The 19,385-nt window shown below is 41.6% G+C and overlaps 1 protein-coding gene across 1 annotated transcript in view; it reads right to left on the reverse strand.

Annotated features, from left to right (window-relative positions):
• PITPNB (phosphatidylinositol transfer protein beta) overlaps positions 1 to 19,385 on the reverse strand; it is a 374,371-nt gene that overhangs the window by 59,263 nt on the left and 295,723 nt on the right. The window contains exon 10 of the mRNA XM_086943148.1: positions 9,243 to 9,365. Coding sequence (XP_086799274.1) covers positions 9,243 to 9,365 — 123 coding nt within the window. The remainder of the gene's footprint in view (positions 1 to 9,242; positions 9,366 to 19,385) is intronic.

A 19,385-nucleotide genomic window follows, 5' to 3' on the forward strand; every position in this document is an offset into this window, starting at 1 on the left:
TTGCTGCTGGCGTCCTATTGCTATTTTGTTAGTTTCAAAATGATGCATATCCTGTGTTACAAGATGAGCTGTCTCGGCTAGGGCCGCTTCGCGCCCGGATGCTTGAGTACTATGGTGCGCTGTCTCTTGCTACATTGAGTGCAGCTTATGGATTATCATTTCGATTTTCCTACATTACATGCGTCCAACCTGTCTTCCGTTGCCTGAGTTGCGACTTCGAATGAGTCCTGGATTTGTGTCTCTGCAATACGGTGTCTCCCAATGCGGATTATAATCAACTTATGAGTCCCTTAGTTGCTCATGAATTGCTTTGTTCTGATGGAGGGATTATGGCCTTTGCAGCGATGCATGGAATACTGGGTCGTTGGAATGTGTTCGCTGCGGCGCAAGAGTTCTTGGCTCGCAGCTTCCTTGAAAACCGACAGAGTTGTCCTCTGATGGTGCAAGAGGCTCCGGTAATTGAAGAGCATGTATGTTCTTTCCCCTTTGTTAAATTGGGTGGTCGAATTATTTTCGGATGATAACAGTGACTTCCTGTTGGAGGCTGTTGCTGCATATTTTGCATATTCATTATTAGGATGAGCTGTGTTTGCAGTCTTGTTTTCTTGGCCGACATCTTTCATTGGATTATTGGATTTTTTTTAGCTCTCAATTTTTGGAACCCTTACCTATTGACTTTATCAATGTCCAAAAAGCAGGATTTTTTCTTTTTTCCCACAATTATGTTTCTTTTATCTCGGTTTTTAAGGTACCAAATTGGAGACTTGTGTTTGAACTATCGATCTTGAACTCTGCGTTCCTAAATTTGCCTCTTTTTACTTGTCCTATCCTTGCTCGGATCAAAGGGATGGTGTCATGTGGTTTGGTGTCACCTTTGCACTGTGTTATGTTAGCATGAGCGTGTTAGAAGTTTAAACGCCATTTTCCTTTTCTGCAGCCTCTGCACACAACACATTTTGTTATTAAAGCTTTTCGCCTAGATGAATATTTTGCTTCACACGAGAATAACATGTTTGCTTATAATATCAACCTTGCTTGGTAAGCTATGTCTGTACAGTGAGTGCCGAGGCCTTCAAGGTTATTTCAAAACACCGCTTGTTGTTTGGATTGATCAGCGCACTAAGTAGACATAATATATTTGCAGCCGTTGTTAACTTTGGGTTTTAAGCGTGATTAATAATGCACTTCACAGAGCATGAGTTACACACTTGATGAATATCCGTATGCAGAGAATTGGTGCAGGAGATGATGTGATCCATTTCTGCTGAACCCAAAGGTATGGGCCCGCCCTAAACCCAAAGAGACCTTCTGTAGATATGATATAATATAATATACTAGTTCGGGAGGGTAAACTGAGGTTCTATTTAGACCTTTTCCCTTTAGCATTTTAATAAGCTCTCTCCCTTTGTATTTTATGGAATAGTAACCATGCAGATCACCTTGTTGCTTATAATATGTTTTCTTGTATTAGCTAAGATACTGCGCTTGAGAACACAGCATTAGAAATAAACCTTTCAAACTTGCACGTGACCTTATTTACTCCTCGTTCTGGATTGATATGTTAGTATAACGGAAGAGTGTTCATGTGTTCCACGTTACCTGAGGTGTTCTAAGTCCATGTTCTGGGTTGTCTAAATCATTGGGGGTCGGTAAGAAACAATGAGACACTGATTGCTAGATGGTAGGGGATTTTGGATACAAAGGTGAGTTTTGGTACACCCTAATTCACTGAGGTTCTAAGTCTCTATGCACAGTTCTGTGTGAGAGCAGGATCCCTGCGACAGACCGGTATTGAGCCATTTCAGATGTAGGGGATGATTCGAATCGGTATTTACGAATCATTATTTACCGATTCGGTATTTACCGAAATCGGTAAATGGCATGTAGGAAGCACTTTTAAGAGTGCTTATGTGCTCTAAGGATTCGTTATTTACCACCAACTATTAGTTAGTGAACAGTGCCATGTGGCAGACATACATGCCCTTAGGGCATGTATGTGTGCCACATGTGCACACAAGCACTATTCAGGGGTGCAACAGGGTGTCAATGTGACACCCTGCCAACCTTGAATGTTTCCCTATTTTACCGAATCGGTATTTACCGATTCGGTAAATACCGAATCGTGCCGATTCGGTAATACTTCCCTTATAAATACCTACATCCGATTTACCGATTCTAAAATACTGAATCGGTAAAATTCTGTATTTTAGAATTGGTAAATCTTCCTTACCTACATCTGGCCCCAAATGTTATATTGGAAGTGTCTACTTCTAGAGGGTGGCAGCCTCTGCCTGATTTTTGTAGATCTTGAGTCAGCATTGGACTTGGTTCCGAGGGGGAAATTGTGGTCACTCCTGTTAGACATGGACGTCCCACCCTATCTATGCCACTTATTTGAAGGTCCCCACCAAGGAAGTTATGCCCAAATAAGGTATGGGAAAAATGGTGATCTAACTGCCCCATTGCCGGTAGAAAGAGGTGTACGCCAAGGGTGCTTCCTGGCCCCGACACTCTTCTGCCTTTTTATCAACGGCTTAGTTGAGTCACTAACCACAGAGTTAGACATTGATGCCCCCAAACTTGCAAACCGTAAAAGCCCAGCGATGATGTTTGCGGATGATACCCTCCTTCTGTCTAAATTACCCATGGAAATCCAGAAGCGCCTTAATAATTTTAGTTCTTTCTGCAGAAACCGCATCCTGGAGATTAACCTACCAAAAAAAGAAAATATATGGTCTTCAATGCAAGTACTAGTCCTGGCCCCAATCCCGGTCTAGACAGAAAACCACTAGAGAGGGTCTCCATCTTCGAATATCTTGGCATCACGCTTACAGAAAAACTGGATTGGGGAGCGCAAATCCAGAAGGCAAGTTTAAAACTAGCACAATCAATGGGGGGCTTAATTAAGGTGTACAGGAGTTGTTCCCAAAAAATCCTAAGCATGGGAGTTGAAATTTAAAAACTTGAAGCTAGGGGTGCTGTGCTGTATGGTGCCCAAATCTGGTGCCATCCCCCCCTGGGCTCCTCAGCAAACTCAGGAAATTCCTTTACTAGGCAACTTCTTGGTCTTCCCCCCAGCTCCCCTCTTATACCACTCAGAATGGACCTGGGGATTAGATCAATTTCTGATGAAGCCGCCCTAGACCTCTTTTATTCTGGCATCGTCAATGGAGTACCCCTGAATTGTCAACTTGTAGAGAAGAACTGAGTGAACTGCTGAGGCTCCAGGGCACGGGCAAACTCGCAAACTGCCAGGACTACCCTAGAGGAGAGTTATAGGGAACATAAACGAACTCAGGCCACTAGGAATTCCACAGCTGGTCGCCTAAGGCTTGGGTTTCTACAAATCAAAGACCAATAGAGTCTAGAACCAGTCTTGGATGGCACCCCGCAACTTTCAGCCAAATAATTATATCTCCAATTCAGACACTGGGTGCTCCCACGGCGCACATTTACTAGTAAATGGGCGGTGAGTCCTGATCAAGGTTGCCCAGCTTGTAGCAATATAGAGGAGATAGAGATCTATGTATTCTGCCAATGGTATGAGAAGGAAAAGGTTGCGCTGGCTCCGCCAGATATGTAGAAATCTGGGCTTTAAACACAAACAATGTAGAGAGGCATACAGGATATTGAAATATGATACACATCCACCCATTGTGTTTTCTGTCGCACGTTTTTTCATTTCAATGTGGTGTGTGCGCAGTGCCATTTTAAAGTCAACACCCTAGTATGGGCCAACACACTGTACTATACTTCCCACGATTACCCTAGTTTCTAGTTTCTCATTGGTATCTATGTAAATTGTAACCAAGCATTTTAAAAATTTTTAAGAAAACTTTTTAACTACAATGCCCAAAATGGATATTGAATATCTCCTCTCTCTTCAATTAGGGACATCTCTTGCCTATATAAGGGCCTCTTATGAACTTAACATTCTAGACAAAGTAGTAATTGTTAAGATTGCCCATAGGTTGCACAAGCACTTAAACTATTTGTAGAATGTGTATATGATGCATAAGCACTTTGCTACTGCCCTAACTAACCAACATCGTGGGGCTGCGGCCTGAGGCAGAAGGAAAATGGAATTACAATCAGCCAGAGTGGCTACATGTTGGACAAGCACTTTACCATTCATTCACCTAAACAACAATGTGGGGCTGGTGGGTGAGCTAGAAGGCCAATGAGTTGATAATGGATGTTGTTAATAATACATTTCACATCTCCTTGGCTGGTATTCTCAAAGGGCCTTGGTTGTGATAATGAATATCCCACATGTCATTTTTTAACTCTGTTTTTAATCAACTGTAATGTAGTTTCTATATTTGTGCTTATATGGCTATTTTTAGCCGAAATAAAAAAAAATGAGATGAGACAATTTGCCTACACCATATTGGCATATTTAACTTCTTTATACATCCCTAAAATATGGTACATCACCTAGCCAGGGCCTCTAAATTAAATGTCACTAGTGGGCCAGCAGCACTCTTTGTGCCACCCACTTAAGACTCACTTTAGAACATGTCTCAGGCCTGCAATTGCAGCTTTTAGTGCAGGTATAAACTGAAATTTCAACCTGGCAAAATAAACCGTTTGCCAGGGCTAAACCTTCCTTTTTAATACATATAAATCCCTCCTAAGGTAAGCCCTAATTAGCCCATAGGACAGGGTGCATTGTGTTTAAAAGAGTAGGATGTGTTTTTAAGTTTTACATCTTCTGGTAGTGAAAAACTCTTCAATTCGTTTTTCACTACTATAAGTCCTGTCTCTCCCATTGGATAACATTGAGTTGCCTTATTACATCTACCTTGTGATTGGCAACAGATAGGAATGTCAAGTTTGGACTCAAATAAATTGTAATTTAAAGCATTCTTTAATGGCAAAGTTAGATTTTAAGTCACAATTATGATAATGCCACTTTTAGAAAGTTGGTGTTTTCCTGTCCTAACCATTTGGTGCCTGCAACCTATGTCCTGGGTAAAGTAACTGTGAAGAACTTAGCTGCTGGCCTTTGTGTATTCCTCCCAGACATTGAGACAGAGGGGGACTAGGTGTTGGCAAGATTGGCCATCCTGCCAGGATGGGGGAGGCAGCGCTGTTCCCTGCCTCACTTTCATTTCAAACTGCTACCTATAGCACACTCACAATGGAACCAGTCTTTTGTCACCCTAGACTATCTGGAGCCTTGGCAGGAGAAGGAAGGAACTTTCCAGAGCTAGATATCGGAGTAGAAATTATGTTACCCTCACTTCACGCTGACAACATGTAGGAATATTGCACAAACAATCCGCTTCTTCGGTACACCCCTCGACTGGTGGAAGTCTCCAGAAGGACTGTACTAATCCCCAGAGGACTGCCCAGAGGTTTGCCTGGACCCTAAAGGGGTACCCTGGTGCTTGAGTCCTACCTGGAACCCCCCCCCCCACCCACCCCGAGGGGACTGTTCTGCCTCTTGGGGCTGCCTTGCTGAAGGTGAACTAGACCATCTCATTGCGCCCATGAAGATCTGAGTGACTCCAAGCGTCAGTTGACTGACCTCCGGTTCTGAGCTACAGGGTCACAACAAGCTCCAGAGGCAACTGCCCAGCTGACCTGCTGCACTAGACCTGCCTGGATCTTCAAAAAGGCCTTTTCTTTTTTAGCACAGGTAGGCTTTTGTCACAATGCTCTGGGATTTACAACACACATGCTAAAACAAAGACTGTTCCTTGGAATTTTCAAGCATCCACCACTTGTATAGCTTGAAGGATCAATACCACTTTTTTTTATATCAATCCTGGTATACTTATTTCCCGGTTCCCGCAGTACCCTCGTACAGACAATTTGCTTTCTTCGCTTTCTACTAGCTCTTCCTCATTCAATGAGTGGCCACAATTGTAGACATTCAGTGAGGAAGAGCTAGAAGAAAGCGAATTGTCCGTACGCGCCTACTGCGGGAACCGGGAAGCAGCGTCTTTCCAAGATCGCCTGCCGTTTAAGAAACAAAGCGATAGAAGCAGGAACAAAAAAAAGCCCAAAAGACTTCTGCAAAGAGTTCCGAATCAGAATAAACGGTGAATATAAGAAAGAAGCATTTATGGAAATGGCCTTGAGGTGTAAGTTATGGTGAATTCTGATGAATTAGAAATACTGCCACTAAGAATAAAAGAATATAAGCCCTGATGAGAGCCCTGGAAAAGATTGACAGGACTTGAAACGCGTCGGCATATCCCCTAAGACGTTGAGGAATGGTGGTTAATGCCACTATACATAACAAGGACTTTCCCCCAAAAAACTTTACAATTGGAGAATAGTGATGTTTACTTGAGTTAAAAAAATGAATAAGACATAGTAAAGTAGATATCAGATGATTGTTTGGCACTAGGGCAACCTAATCTATATGTGTTGTTATTTGTTTCATTTTTTGTATTAGAGATATATAAGTTTTTGTGTAAATTGTTTGTTGTAATTCTGTAAAGTATGGTCACTCATTTTTTATATTGTTGTGCATGATATGATTTACGACTAATTGCAAAGATGAAATGGCTTTGAACAAACTGTAATTAGGGAGTGATAGTGTTTCCTTTTTTCATGTATTAGTGATTGAATACTGAAAACAAAAATAGATAAAAAAGAAAAGGTATACATAAATATACCAGGATTGGTATAAACAACTGGTATTGATCCTTCACGCTATACAAGTGGTGGATGCTTGAAAATTCCAAGGTTTAGGCCTACCCCCAGGTTTTCCTTATTTATGACCCTGCCTAGACCTTGTCCCATTGGGTCTTAATCCGTTGTATTGAAAACAAAGACTGTTGGCATCACAAACACTCTGCATACTTCAGTACTATGTACCATTATAGATATGAGAGTCTTAAGAACTGCAAACCTGTCTGTCTATGCAACTCTATCTTTCATCTATCTATCTATCTTTGCAAAACTATCTATATTTATCTTAGCAACCCTACCTATCCCCATTTATCTTAGCATCCCTATCTATATTTATCTTAGCAGCCCTATCTATTTCTACTCTATCTTTTCAAACCTGTCCCTTTGCAAATCTATCTATATTTGCCTTTGCAAATCCAGCGCTCTATAAATGTGTCTGTCTTTGCAAGCCTCTCTATGTGCATGATTTGCAAACCGGTCTTTGCAAGCCTCTGTGTCTGTCCGTAATAAGGATTAACAAAACATTTCAAAAAGGCAGTTGCAAAGGCAAGAGGCGGACAATGACCCTAGACCGATAGGCTTTTTTTTAGGTCTGGTATTAGCTAACATGAGCTGATGTTACTATAATTATGATTACAGAGTTTTCCAGACAGACTTCTTCCATTAGTTTGTTGTGTCGTTCACATTTTTCTTCTAGCCTGTTCACCAGGCATCATGGGGCTATAGGTCAGCCCAATTCAGCCATTGGCTAATTTCACTGTGAGTTATGGTGCAAAGCCCTTTCACAAGCAACACATCCACACGAAAAGTAGTTCCCTTTAATGCCAGATCTTCTATGGTAATTTATGCTTTTTTTTTAGGTCATAAAATAAATTTTTTCCTTTAGCCAATGATTTGTTTTTAGACTGAAGAGCAGCTTCTCTAACAATAAAGTTTTGCTTGAACCCTGAGTGAACAAAATAAGAATTGTCAAAATGCTGGCAGCCAACGTCAGACCAATTGGTTCTGCCAATGCATGTTGGTGTATGCAAAGGATAAGAGTCCACGAGGAACAGAAAGAAAATAATATTTGGATCAAACAGTATTATTATGGAAATGAAACAGATATCAATTTAAGCGAAAGCATTGTATTGCACTTCACAAAAACAATTACACTGTAGGTTCTCTTAAAGATTAGTTGATTTTATGTTTTTATTTTAACCAGTTTATCTCTTATCAATGTTTTTATTTCTCATAGGAAAATAATTGACCATTAAAGTGAGGCTAGCCAATGTCCTGCAATGCAGCATCGTATGTCACAGGCATAAGAAAACCACATCATACTCAGAACAGCACTGGCAAGCAGTTTGGTGCCACCTTATTTTTTTTTTAATCTTTTCTGAAAACAACAAATCTACTACATGATAAGTTGAGCATTGAAACTGGTGACTATGCAAGGTTACCCTGGATTAAGGCATCTGCTAAGAAGTTCTAGCCAGTGTGTTCCATCACATTATAGTAAAAATGCTGATTTACAACAGCTGTTTCTAATATAATACGCACAGTGGAACAAAGACGACATCTAAGAAAGCTAAGAGATTTGGACGCCCTCAGGTGATGCACAAGTAGTATATAATAATTCATTTGGTGTAGTTGTATGAAAAACCAGCAAATTTTAAGAAGAGCTATAGACAAAAGTTTGTAACTTTTGACAACTTCTCAATGTGCAATACTGTGTTGGAGTGTCACTGTAGACGTACAGGTATGTTCTTCTGGAACTGTGGCCATCAGTTATATTAAAGTTATCCTAGCTAGGGATGTGACCATGAGACTACAAGGTGGCAAACACATTGTGGCCATTTAACTACAATCTCTACATCATGAGAGGCTGGGAGCATCACAAAAAAGGAAACTGAAGTGTGTGGCCAGCACTATTGATGCTTGAGTCTTGGACAGACACTTGGCATGCAGCAGCTCAATAGAACATTGGGTATTCACGATCCCTGTTCTGGCTTGTGAGGTGCACAAGTGGGTGATCTGTCACATGGTGCTAGCTCTGGAAACTAACATGTTTACACATGTTCCTACAACTGAGTCTGGGAAGGTGGTAGAGTCTCAGTTCATAGGACAGATGTTGAGGGAAATATTTCACCATCTAAATGGTGAAAGTGTGGGGTCTACCTGGATATTAATATCTCAGTCCATGGAAGTCAAGGAGAAAACCAATGACTTCAGCATAAGAGTGATAATGACATGTCTTCCTTTGTGGCAGCACTTGTACGGCAGGGATTTTCATAGGGTGGGCACTGTATGTGAACTATAGAGAATATATGCAAGGGATCTGCAAATAATTAGGAGTAAGAACCAATGTCCCAAAATCCATGGTGGGATGCAGAATTAGCACAGAGGTCCTTTAGAAACAGTCTCCTCCTCGCCCTACACTGGTAAAAGCTTAAATTTCTTACTGGTGCTAGAAGAATGTAAAAAATGTAAAAAGCATTGCATAGAAAGCATTCATGAGAAACAATCTGAATCGATAAAGTTGTTGCTAACTTTCCTTCCAATTTTTGAGTTGATGAGGGGAATTTATAATTGATTATATTTTAAACTCTCACCGCTTCTAGTTCTTTTTGTGTTTCATCTTCCATCCTTCTAATGTCCTCCATTGTTAGATCATGCCATCTGTCAATCCAACAGAAGAGCTGACGATGAAAGTTTGTAAATATTCTTTTTTCTTGCTGTAATAAAAAACAAAAATCTTTTTTACAAATGCTAGGACTTAATGGTGTATGCTTCGATAACTCTTAATTTAAAGTAATCCGATAGTGACTTTAAACTGGAAAATGTATTTTTTCTTTAGAAAGTAAAAAGAAGCTATCCACCTTGGTAAACCTGTTTCTCGATGTGTGAGAAAGACATGAAGAAATTATTTCCACCAACTTATCAAAAGGAAATGCTACACAACAATCTCACCACACCATCTCCAATCATCACACACAATCCCAAATCTTGCCTTTCGACTCCTAAAATGCAAAGCAGGCAATCTTAATATCTCAGAAAACAAAAGAGATCTACAGAACAAAAGATAACTATTGCTGGAATTCCTCTGCTTCAGAGATAGAATAGGCCCTCAGTCAATCCATCTCAGGTTTTGCCTGGAATTCTCTTCCCTCAGTCCCTTACAGTGCACCAACCATCATTAAATTTTGATAGGAGCTAAATATGCTTCTCTTCAAAATACATCACTGGATAAACTAATCTTGACTAATAAGGATTTCTTAAGACTTAAAGTTGTTTGTGTCCATATCACACAAAGTTAAGTCAAGTTGAATAGTTGCTAGTAAGGCGTTGTCCTTCGTCTAAGATTCAACTGCTTAATTTAATTGGTATGACAGATGCTGTGAGAAAAGTTTCATCATGTGCCAAAGACATGCCGAATGACAATGAAGTCCAATCAACACTAAAGACCTACTTTAATGTCAGCTGGAACTATATCCATCAATTAGTTCATCACACTATTGGTTGACATTTTAAGAAGTCAAACAGAGCTGTTGCAGAGTTTAACTTGGCATCAAGATCTGTCAGGCTTCCCGCCCATTATATTGGCGGCAGTGTAATAACGAGGTATTCAGCACCAACAAGGTTTAGGCAAGAGGTCTTTATTAAACAACCTCATCCAACAGCCAACAGAGGTAACTGCCAATGTTAGAACTTGACGAGATTCACATCATGGAACATAACACTGACCTGGTTCTATGCTGGAACACTCCTCATAGAACCAAGTCACATCATCACACTCCTTCCCCTTTACATTTCAAAAGATAAAACTTGAAGAATGACAAGATAAAAGGACATTCGCCAAGTAGAATTGTACTGCAAAGCTATAATAATAAGTAGGAGGTTTGCTAACTCTCATCACACATCTCCCCTTTCTAGGTGAATGATAAATTTGAACATGTCTAAGAAAGTAAATATCACTAGAAACATATTGTTATACAAAATCTTTAAGATAAGCAGGAGCTCTAGTAACTCTGTTACTCCTGCGGGAGACAGTAACCCTTGCATCAGAATTAGAAACAGATCCCCCAGAAGAAGCAGACGGCAACAGAACATTACTTGGATCACAAACAGGCAAATGGGCGACCCGATTAAGATTCCAAATGCGTCCATCATCAGTTTTCACAGCATTATTGAACATTTTAACAATTTTCTTTACATCTGTAAACTTAGACCATTTCTTACAAGCTACAGGAACTCTAATTTTTACCATGTCACCAATTTTAAAATTAGGAACCATGACATTTTTCTTTTCATCATAGTACATTTTCCTTTTTCTCTATAACTGCAAATCTTTGTTTCTCCATTGACCAATACTATTGTCTTTTAAACCTTTATCCAGAATCATCCAACCTGGACACAAACTAGTGTTGGAAGATCTTCCCTATAACAATTCAAAAGGCGTTCTCCCAGTTGTGAAATGGGGAGTGAAACGATAAGCTGAAGTTCTATTCTGCAATTCCACCCTTCAATCTAGAGAATTAACTCTAGCTAACTGAATTCCTTCTTTCAATGTTTTGTTAAACCTTTCCAAGGAACCATTAGATTCTGGGTGATATAACGAGATCTTTTTGTGAACAATACCACAAGCAGACAAATAACTTTCCAACTCAACTGAACAAAATTGTGGGCCATTATCCGAAAGTAATGACTTTGGGAAATTTTCTCTTTTAAATATATAATCAAGAAATGTTATCACACAACGAGAAGTAACTTCTCGCACAGCACTAACTTCCACCCACCGAGAGTATAAGTCCATCAACACAAACAAATAAGGAGTATTCTGCTCACCATGCAACGGACCGACAATATCTATTGCAACTTCATCCCATGGACACAACGGTAATTTTCTGCAAACCATAGGTGAACACCTAGGTTGGAGAACCTTGTCACTCAATTGGCATGCCACACAGTCACGAACAGCTCTCTCCACCATCAAATCAAGACCCGGCCACCAAAAATCTTGCCTGATGCGCTCCTTAGTTTTCGAAATTCCCATATGACCAACATGAGCCATATTGATAATATTATTTCTCAAACCCACTGGAGGAATTAATTTAGTGCCTCTTGCTAGAACCCCATTCAACACAGCCAGTTCATGAGAAATTAATGACCAAGGTTTGGCTAACTTCCCATATAAATTCTTAGATACATTTTTCATGACCTCAATCAGTTCACTATCCTTAGCTAATTCCTCCTTCCACTCAACTTCCTTTATGGCACCCAAGGTAATATCACAAACTCTGACTTCACTCTCCTCAACTCCTTCATCTTCATTCTCATCTTTTTCCAAATTCGCCACACTATTCACTAAAAGTGACAAACAATCAGCAGAAACATTAGTACTACCAGGAATGCAGTCCTTGTAACTGTAGAGAGCCCAAGTACTTGCAGAGCAATGGACTTAGAAAGTGGGTTATTAATTGGGGAGGGAGTTGTGTCTTCCAAAGTAATCAACTGATCATGCTTAGGTCACAACACATTTCTAAGAGAATCTCTGTTCAGAACCTGGCAGCTTGGCATACAGAGTAGGCAAATGTCCAGAAAAATGTGTGGTTAAGGTAAAGCAGCCCCAAGAATTTTTTTATTTTTATAAATATTTTTATTAATTTTAAACAAATCACATTTTTGATCGACATGCATCACAGTTTTGTTACAGAAGGTATACAAAAACAGTATATGATATAGGTATTCAGCCATTTGGTTCAAAAGAATGCATACTGTGTTTTGACAGTTCCATTTCCTTAGTCGGGGAGACACATAAGTCACCCCGGTAAGCATTCCATCTGCTCCACTTCTTATCCCACTTCTTCGGACACCATCTAGATTTGAACACCTCCTTCTCTGCAATCATACACTTATCTAGGTTGCGTGTCCAAGGTCCTATTAGTGGGCTCTCGGCAACTCTCCACTTCATAGCCCCAATCATTTTAAAGTCAAGAAAACAACACAATTAAATTGTCAACCCAATCTAAAAAACTAGATAAAATGTTTAATGAGAAAACGACACTGCAACAACTAAAACTGGATAAAGGAAACCAATGATATTTGTTTGTAAAGATTTGTGTTAAAAAGCACCAAGAGAACACAAACCGCCAATTAGTAAAGTTTGCAGCTGATCGATATCAGGATGGCTTTACAAGAGCTGGTAAATTCTTCTAATCTACTAGTGATTCAACTAAAATACTTACATGTTTCATACTTTACCCCCACATTGCTTATGGAGAATTGGTGCACTCCCCAACCCTACTTGCCATAGTTGCAGGAGGACCGAAAGACCCTTCTTTCACATGGTGTGGTCCTGCCTGGTAACAGCAAAATATTGGCCCTTTACTTTTGCTACATTAACTGCTGTTTTAGAAAGGCTGTCTGATTGCTCTCCTTGTGTTGCCCTGTTGGGCATCTTGGATGATTTTGGAGGACCCTCTGGAGAGCATATCCTGGTGGGCATTGGCACTGTTCTGGCCATGCATAGCACAGCTTGCCATTGGAAGTCCTCCTCCTCTTCACCTACTGTAGTGGAGGGGTGCTCTGCAATGGATTGGTGCGAGAAAGTGGGCAAGCACATCTACAGAGCCTGTAGTTGTACTACCAAGCAATGAAAAATTGGGTTTACTACGACCTGCCTGTTGTCTGAATTGAATTGGCCCACTGCTTTTTTTTCTTTTTTATTGCCTGATACCATTGCTGTGGATCGACCATGTTTTGTACTGTGTACTGCTTATAACATGAGCAGTATAACCGAAAACAGTTTGCTTATAAAAAAAAGGTTGAGGCTCATCAGGTTTTAAGGTGATTTCAGGAAGACCGTAATGGAGAAGTGATTGTTTTTTTTTAGCTTCAAGTCAAGAAGCTAGAGAGGTCCCTTGGAGTCGGTTCCTCTGCAAGCTTTCACTACTCTATTGTGAATTGCATACAGATGTCTTGTATCGCGTCCCTTACTGAAACCAGTACATGAGGTGCTGGAGCAGTGTTTGCCCTATTTGTCTCTTCCTCCTTTTGCCCTTGTCAAGTTCTTGGTAGTGAGCTTTTCTAGCTCAATGTGCATTAACCTGCCGTCTCCAGGAGGAGATTGGTGGAAGCCGGTCTCAACATTGTGATCATCTGACTGAGTCTCAACAGGTTTTACCTTCATATTTAGTCATTATTTTGATTCTCAACTTCCACCTGAGGGTCAAAGCTGGAATCTGTAGCTCAACAGGTCTCCACAAGGTTAAATACCTCCACCACAGGGTCCAGCTGAAGCAATATTTAGGGTGGAATATGCTCCAAGTGGGAAAAACATGGTATTGTGTCCTGCAGAAGGTTTATCAGCCTACAGAATCTCCTGTCTCGGCCTTACTGTGCCTCTATTGTTTTCAACTGCTGGGAACATTCCTTTTAGTCACTATTGCAGCCATCTGGTCCTCAAGGTAGGCTTTCTAGAATGAAGGCTCTCAAAGCATTGCTTCTGAACATCTGTCCACAGAGGTCAGATGGGCTCTCTTAGGAGTCAGGTGTTCTTTTGCTTTTTGTGTTCATATAGAAGCAACAAGAGTCCAACCACTTGGCTGTTGGATAGCAGTTTCAGCCAGTGGGTGGCAGGAGGAGTTTGAAGTACTTGGTTCTTCTAACATCGCTTAGGCAAAGTGTTCCTCCTTTAATGTTTTCTTCCCAGGTCCATATATGTTCTGAGGAGGTGGTGGATGAGTTGCCAGTATTATCCTGCACACTAGCTAGTGGTTAAAGAATTCCCAACACCCAATCCTAGAAAGTTTTTCATGCAATTTCGACCTAATTTTTCATCACTTCGTTTCAGTTGACTGCCACCCACAGGAACCTTGGGCCTCCCTTTGGCCACTATCAAGTGTAGATGAGGTATCCTTCCCTCCGTCTGAACTGAGCTCTGAGAATCATAGGTTGCAATTCCTCGCATCCAACTGTGGCATTTTCATTTCAAAGAAAGCACTGTGAAATTAGCCCTTTCCAGCTGGTGCTGTCCATAGTCTAGAGAGGTAATCCTTGCTATGTGGTCACTACAGACACCACTGATGCCTTCCATGAGGGGGATCATTAACCAGCCATCCAATGACATGTATTTTGCCCCTTGAGCAGGGCTGAGAAACTCCACAGCAGCACGAAGTACAAGCTTCTAAAGTTACTTTTGTGATATATTTACCAAAACTGTACATTCAGCAGTGAATTTAATGTTTAAACGTAAAAGAAAATTAACTTAAAGACCCAACTATCATTTTTCCACTCCCAGATAGGCACGTGATTTGACTCATAAACAAGCTTGTGCTTCAAAAATAAAAATAAAATGCAGTTTTATCTACACAGTGAAAACAGCTAGTAGTAACTGCTTCTTTGAGGGCATACATTTTCCAATGCCTACCACGTCTCGTTTGTTTATATATTAAGCACTCAGCGTCGTGGCCTTAGAAGGCACACTTTAAAGATGACTAAGCCAGTACATGAAATAGGTTCTTGGCAAATGCACTTTTCTTTTCCACGTGAAATTGCAGTCTTTCTCAACCACAGCTCAGCTAGAGCACCAAGGTGCTCTCTAGAGCTATACATTTTGTGTTGATATGAGAATGATGTAAATATACACTTCATCCCATGTATGACATTTAACTTCTAAGCCCATCGTGCATTTCGTGCATTATCTGCCATGGCCTTACTGGGCAGTTAAGTAAGTAAAACCAATGAACAGTACATGTTTTAGGCGAAAGCATGGACTCGATGCCACTGTTTAGGAGTGACCTGGTGCACACAATTCCAAATCCAGCAAGACCAGACAGAAAAAAGTGAGAGGTCCACAACAAAAATGATGCTGGATAGTTCTGTGGTGATGATAAAAAACAGATGTGTTTGAAAGATATATACTGTTTCAATACCACATCTGTAGATGCGTGGAAAATACTGTATCATCAAGTGAAAGTAAATGCTCCTGACACAGGCATCATGTGAAAGCATGTACTTTTAAACATGTGTTAAAATCCTAGCTATCATTAGTCTCCAAGATCTTTCAAATACATAGCATACACCTCAGTTTATAGACATGTCTATGTTGATAAGCACATTTTTTGCTTGCTGGCCCTAGAGGCATTCTTGACCTCCCGTTATCAGCATGGAGAACCTCATCAATATGGAATTTCCAATTGATTCACCAAATAACAGATTGGTAGTGCAGAAAATAGATCATGAACTGGAATTTTTATTATTTTTTTCGCTTTTGAAAATTTGGTCCACCCGCACTTTTTTCATTACATAGTGCATGGTAATGCTTATTTGCCTGTGGGGACTTACTACACTAGAAGAAAATCAAAAATAGACTGATCGCCACAAGTTTCAATCTATGTATGCAAAACGTTTTTGTTCTCGTTTCTATAATGTTTATTTATTTACTTAACTTGCTTGTCTAGCACAGATATTTACTTTAAAGATGCTGGACTAAATTCATCTTTTCAAACAAAACTAAATGAGGAAGTGTAAAGACGACTCCGCATACACAATTGGTCGTCAATAACTTTATTCAGTCACAACAGCACACCATGGGCACGTCTGCTCAGCATGCAGTTCGCCCGTTCATTGCCAACTGTCACAACAGCCCTCAGCTGTTAACATTACAACTGAGGCTGACCTATCACGCGCTGGAAAGGGCACGGGCAAGGCAGTGTGAAGTAAAGTGAGAAAGGACCAACATAACACATCTCTTTCCCTAGAAAGCAAAAGAAGGTTAACACAGAAATTTCCCCCCCACAACAGTAACATTTCGTAATTGTCAGTCACACACGAAATCTTTATATTTGTTTGGTTTGAATAGAACTCGGCCAAAACTGCTGGTGTTCTCACTTGCTTCGCCAACGTCTTCTGTATGCCTACTACCCTTATATTTTTTGGATATGTGTTCAGCATTTACAATGTCACTTGTTTCCTTTGAGTTGACATGACACCCTTGTTCCCCTTCATCGCTGGTTTCATATTCTGAGTCTGTGCCTCCTGTAGTTGCACTTTCCTGTGGTTCCACAGAGTCATCTGAGTCGTATGTCCTATCCATTCCGACCGATTCTATTTCTTTCTGAGTCATCCGAGTCGGGGTGCTTGTACGACCTTCATGTGCACCAAAGTTGTTGTCCTCTGCATTCTCCTCTTCATCTGAACTATTAAGATGGTGTCCGTTTAGTTTGGTACTACTTTTCTTTCCCTTATATTCCATATCTTCTGTATTGTGACACATTGCCATCCTTGAAGCGTGCCATACTTTCCCATCACTGAGTAATGCGGAGTTACAAAATACTTCTACCACCTCTAGTGGTGTGGAATATCTGTCTTCCCCTTTTACTATGTGTCCACTTCTTTTTATCCTCACCTTGTCTCCAACGTTTATGCACACTTCCTTGCAGTGCTTGCTCTTGTCATGCTTCTCCTTGAGAATAGTTTGTGCATTCTTTATTCTTTCCCTAATGGTTTCCACTGACCATTTAGATGATCTCGCTTGTTTAAGCCATCCAATATTGTCTTTTGACATGGGTGTTCTACCTCTCATTACTTCAAATGGACTTGCTAAAGTTTTTTCTCCTGGTGTAATCCTGTACCCCCACATCATCTCTTTTACTTTTCTCCAACATTTTCCACTTTTGTTGGCAAGCTGGATGGTTCCTTTTATTACTCGATTGAACCTTTCCAATGCACCATTTCCAGCAGGGTGATATATTGATGTTGTTTTGTGTTTGATGCCATTCCTGTCTATGAACTTTTTGAAAGCCTCCGAGGTAAATTGGCTGCCATTGTCACTAATGATGGTTTTTGGTATACCTTCCCTGGTGAATAAGTCATCCATGAATGTTATTATGTCACGCGTGTCCACTTTTTTGCATACTTTAATTTCAGGCCATTTTGATAGATGGTCCACCATAACAATTATATACATCTGTTCACCTTGCCATTTTATGGGACCAGTTATGTCCACACCAATCCTTTCCCAAGGCATGTTGGGGCACTTTATAGGTTTTAGCATTGGTCTGAGTGTAGTCTGGGTTTTTATGGCCGGGATGCCTGTCACCTCCTCCCAACACAATCCCCAAGGATGTGAAGACGGACGCAGTTCTGAACTTTTGGAAGGCGGGAGGGAGTTACCCTCCCGGCCGTATTTATTAAAATATGAAACAAAATTAAAACATTAAAATAACAGTTTCATATCATGTACAATTTTCATTTATTACATTATGATGAAGACACGTTGATTGGCTAACCTTAACAAATCTCTAGTACAAAGGTTTTCCTAGCCGAGTCTAACATCCTGCAAGTGCATACTTTCTAAATTAAAATTGTACATCCTAGCATTACGGGCCAACGGCAAGGTCGCAACCGGTGTCAGATCCCTACTACCAGAACTCCCCCTCACGGTATGAGGGCGGGCGCGCAGAGGACTGTACCTCTGTGCCAACACCAATTTCCCTTGTCTTTGCGGGGGCCCCCTATTTAACTCGACGCCATCTTAATGGACGTCCGAGGACTCGTGTGAGGTGTCTAGAAGGTAGCGTGGACCCCCCTCCCACCCCACACTGTTTATCACATCCGCCGTCGCGGATATCCTGGCCCCGGGAAATTCGTAGGAGGGGCATCCAGCCGCCTCCTCCCCTGGAAGGGGCCTATGACCGCCTTCCCTTAGGCGACCCCATACTTAGTGGGTGCCGCCTCCCCGTGTGAGGGGCCAATGGCCGCCTCCCCCCGGGCGCTCCCATCCATAATGGGTGGCGCCCCCCCTCTAGGGACCTTGAAATTACTGCTCACCGATCATGACCTTCCCGCCACAGGCCGGATAGTTGACCGGCTATCCGGCCCCCCCACAAACTCCTACTAAAGGTCATGCTTTTACAAACCCCTTAACCACGCTATGAAGTCTCCTATGAGTAAGACATTCCCCTCCCGGGATAAATGGACCCCATCCTGGAGATACATGTGATCCCCCCGAATACATCCATGCGGAATACAGTGCAACTGCGCCGAGCGAAACAACCTACTAAGTTTGTTATTGACCTTCTTTACTGAATTGTTCAGCGCTGACACAGAGAGGCCCCCCCGCCACACCTTCCTGGGAATCATGTGTGACCATGCTATCGTGCACCCCGGGATCCTTCTCGCCAGCCAGCTAACAGTAGATAGAACCCCCTCGAGTAGTACTCGCTGACCGAGTGTCACTAAGTCATAACCTCCCAGGTGTACTATGATTACAGACGGCGGTGACCTTGTCCGCCCTAACAGTTCCTCGACAAAACATTGAAACTGGTCAATACAGAGCCCGCCCCTTCCGTGGAAGGTCACCCTGTACCCGTATTCCCCAGCCGCGTGAATCACGTCACCTGCTTTGAATACGTCCCCGGCCCGTCTCACGTATGAGTGGCCCACGACCCACACCACTTTTTCCTCAGCCGGTGATCTCTGACCGCTGGTCCCCAGGTGCCGGGTCGACTGCACAGTCCGCCCCGCATAGCATGCTCGCGAAACTGTAAACCAAACAGAAGACAAGAAGCGTGAGTGCATGACATTGGCCTCATAACATGTGCAACCGCACATACCTTTCATAACAGTTCGAGGACCATCGTCCCAGTTGTTTTACCTTCTCAACACTCTGACCCCTGGCTGTAGCCTCTGTAGCAGCCCCTATCCTAAAGGAATGGGTCCCGAAATCGCCCGGGTCCAAGCCCGCCGCTGCG

Source organism: Lissotriton vulgaris, chromosome 11, assembly GCF_964263255.1.
Source record: "Lissotriton vulgaris chromosome 11, aLisVul1.2, whole genome shotgun sequence".
Classification (NCBI taxonomy): domain Eukaryota; kingdom Metazoa; phylum Chordata; class Amphibia; order Caudata; family Salamandridae; genus Lissotriton; species Lissotriton vulgaris.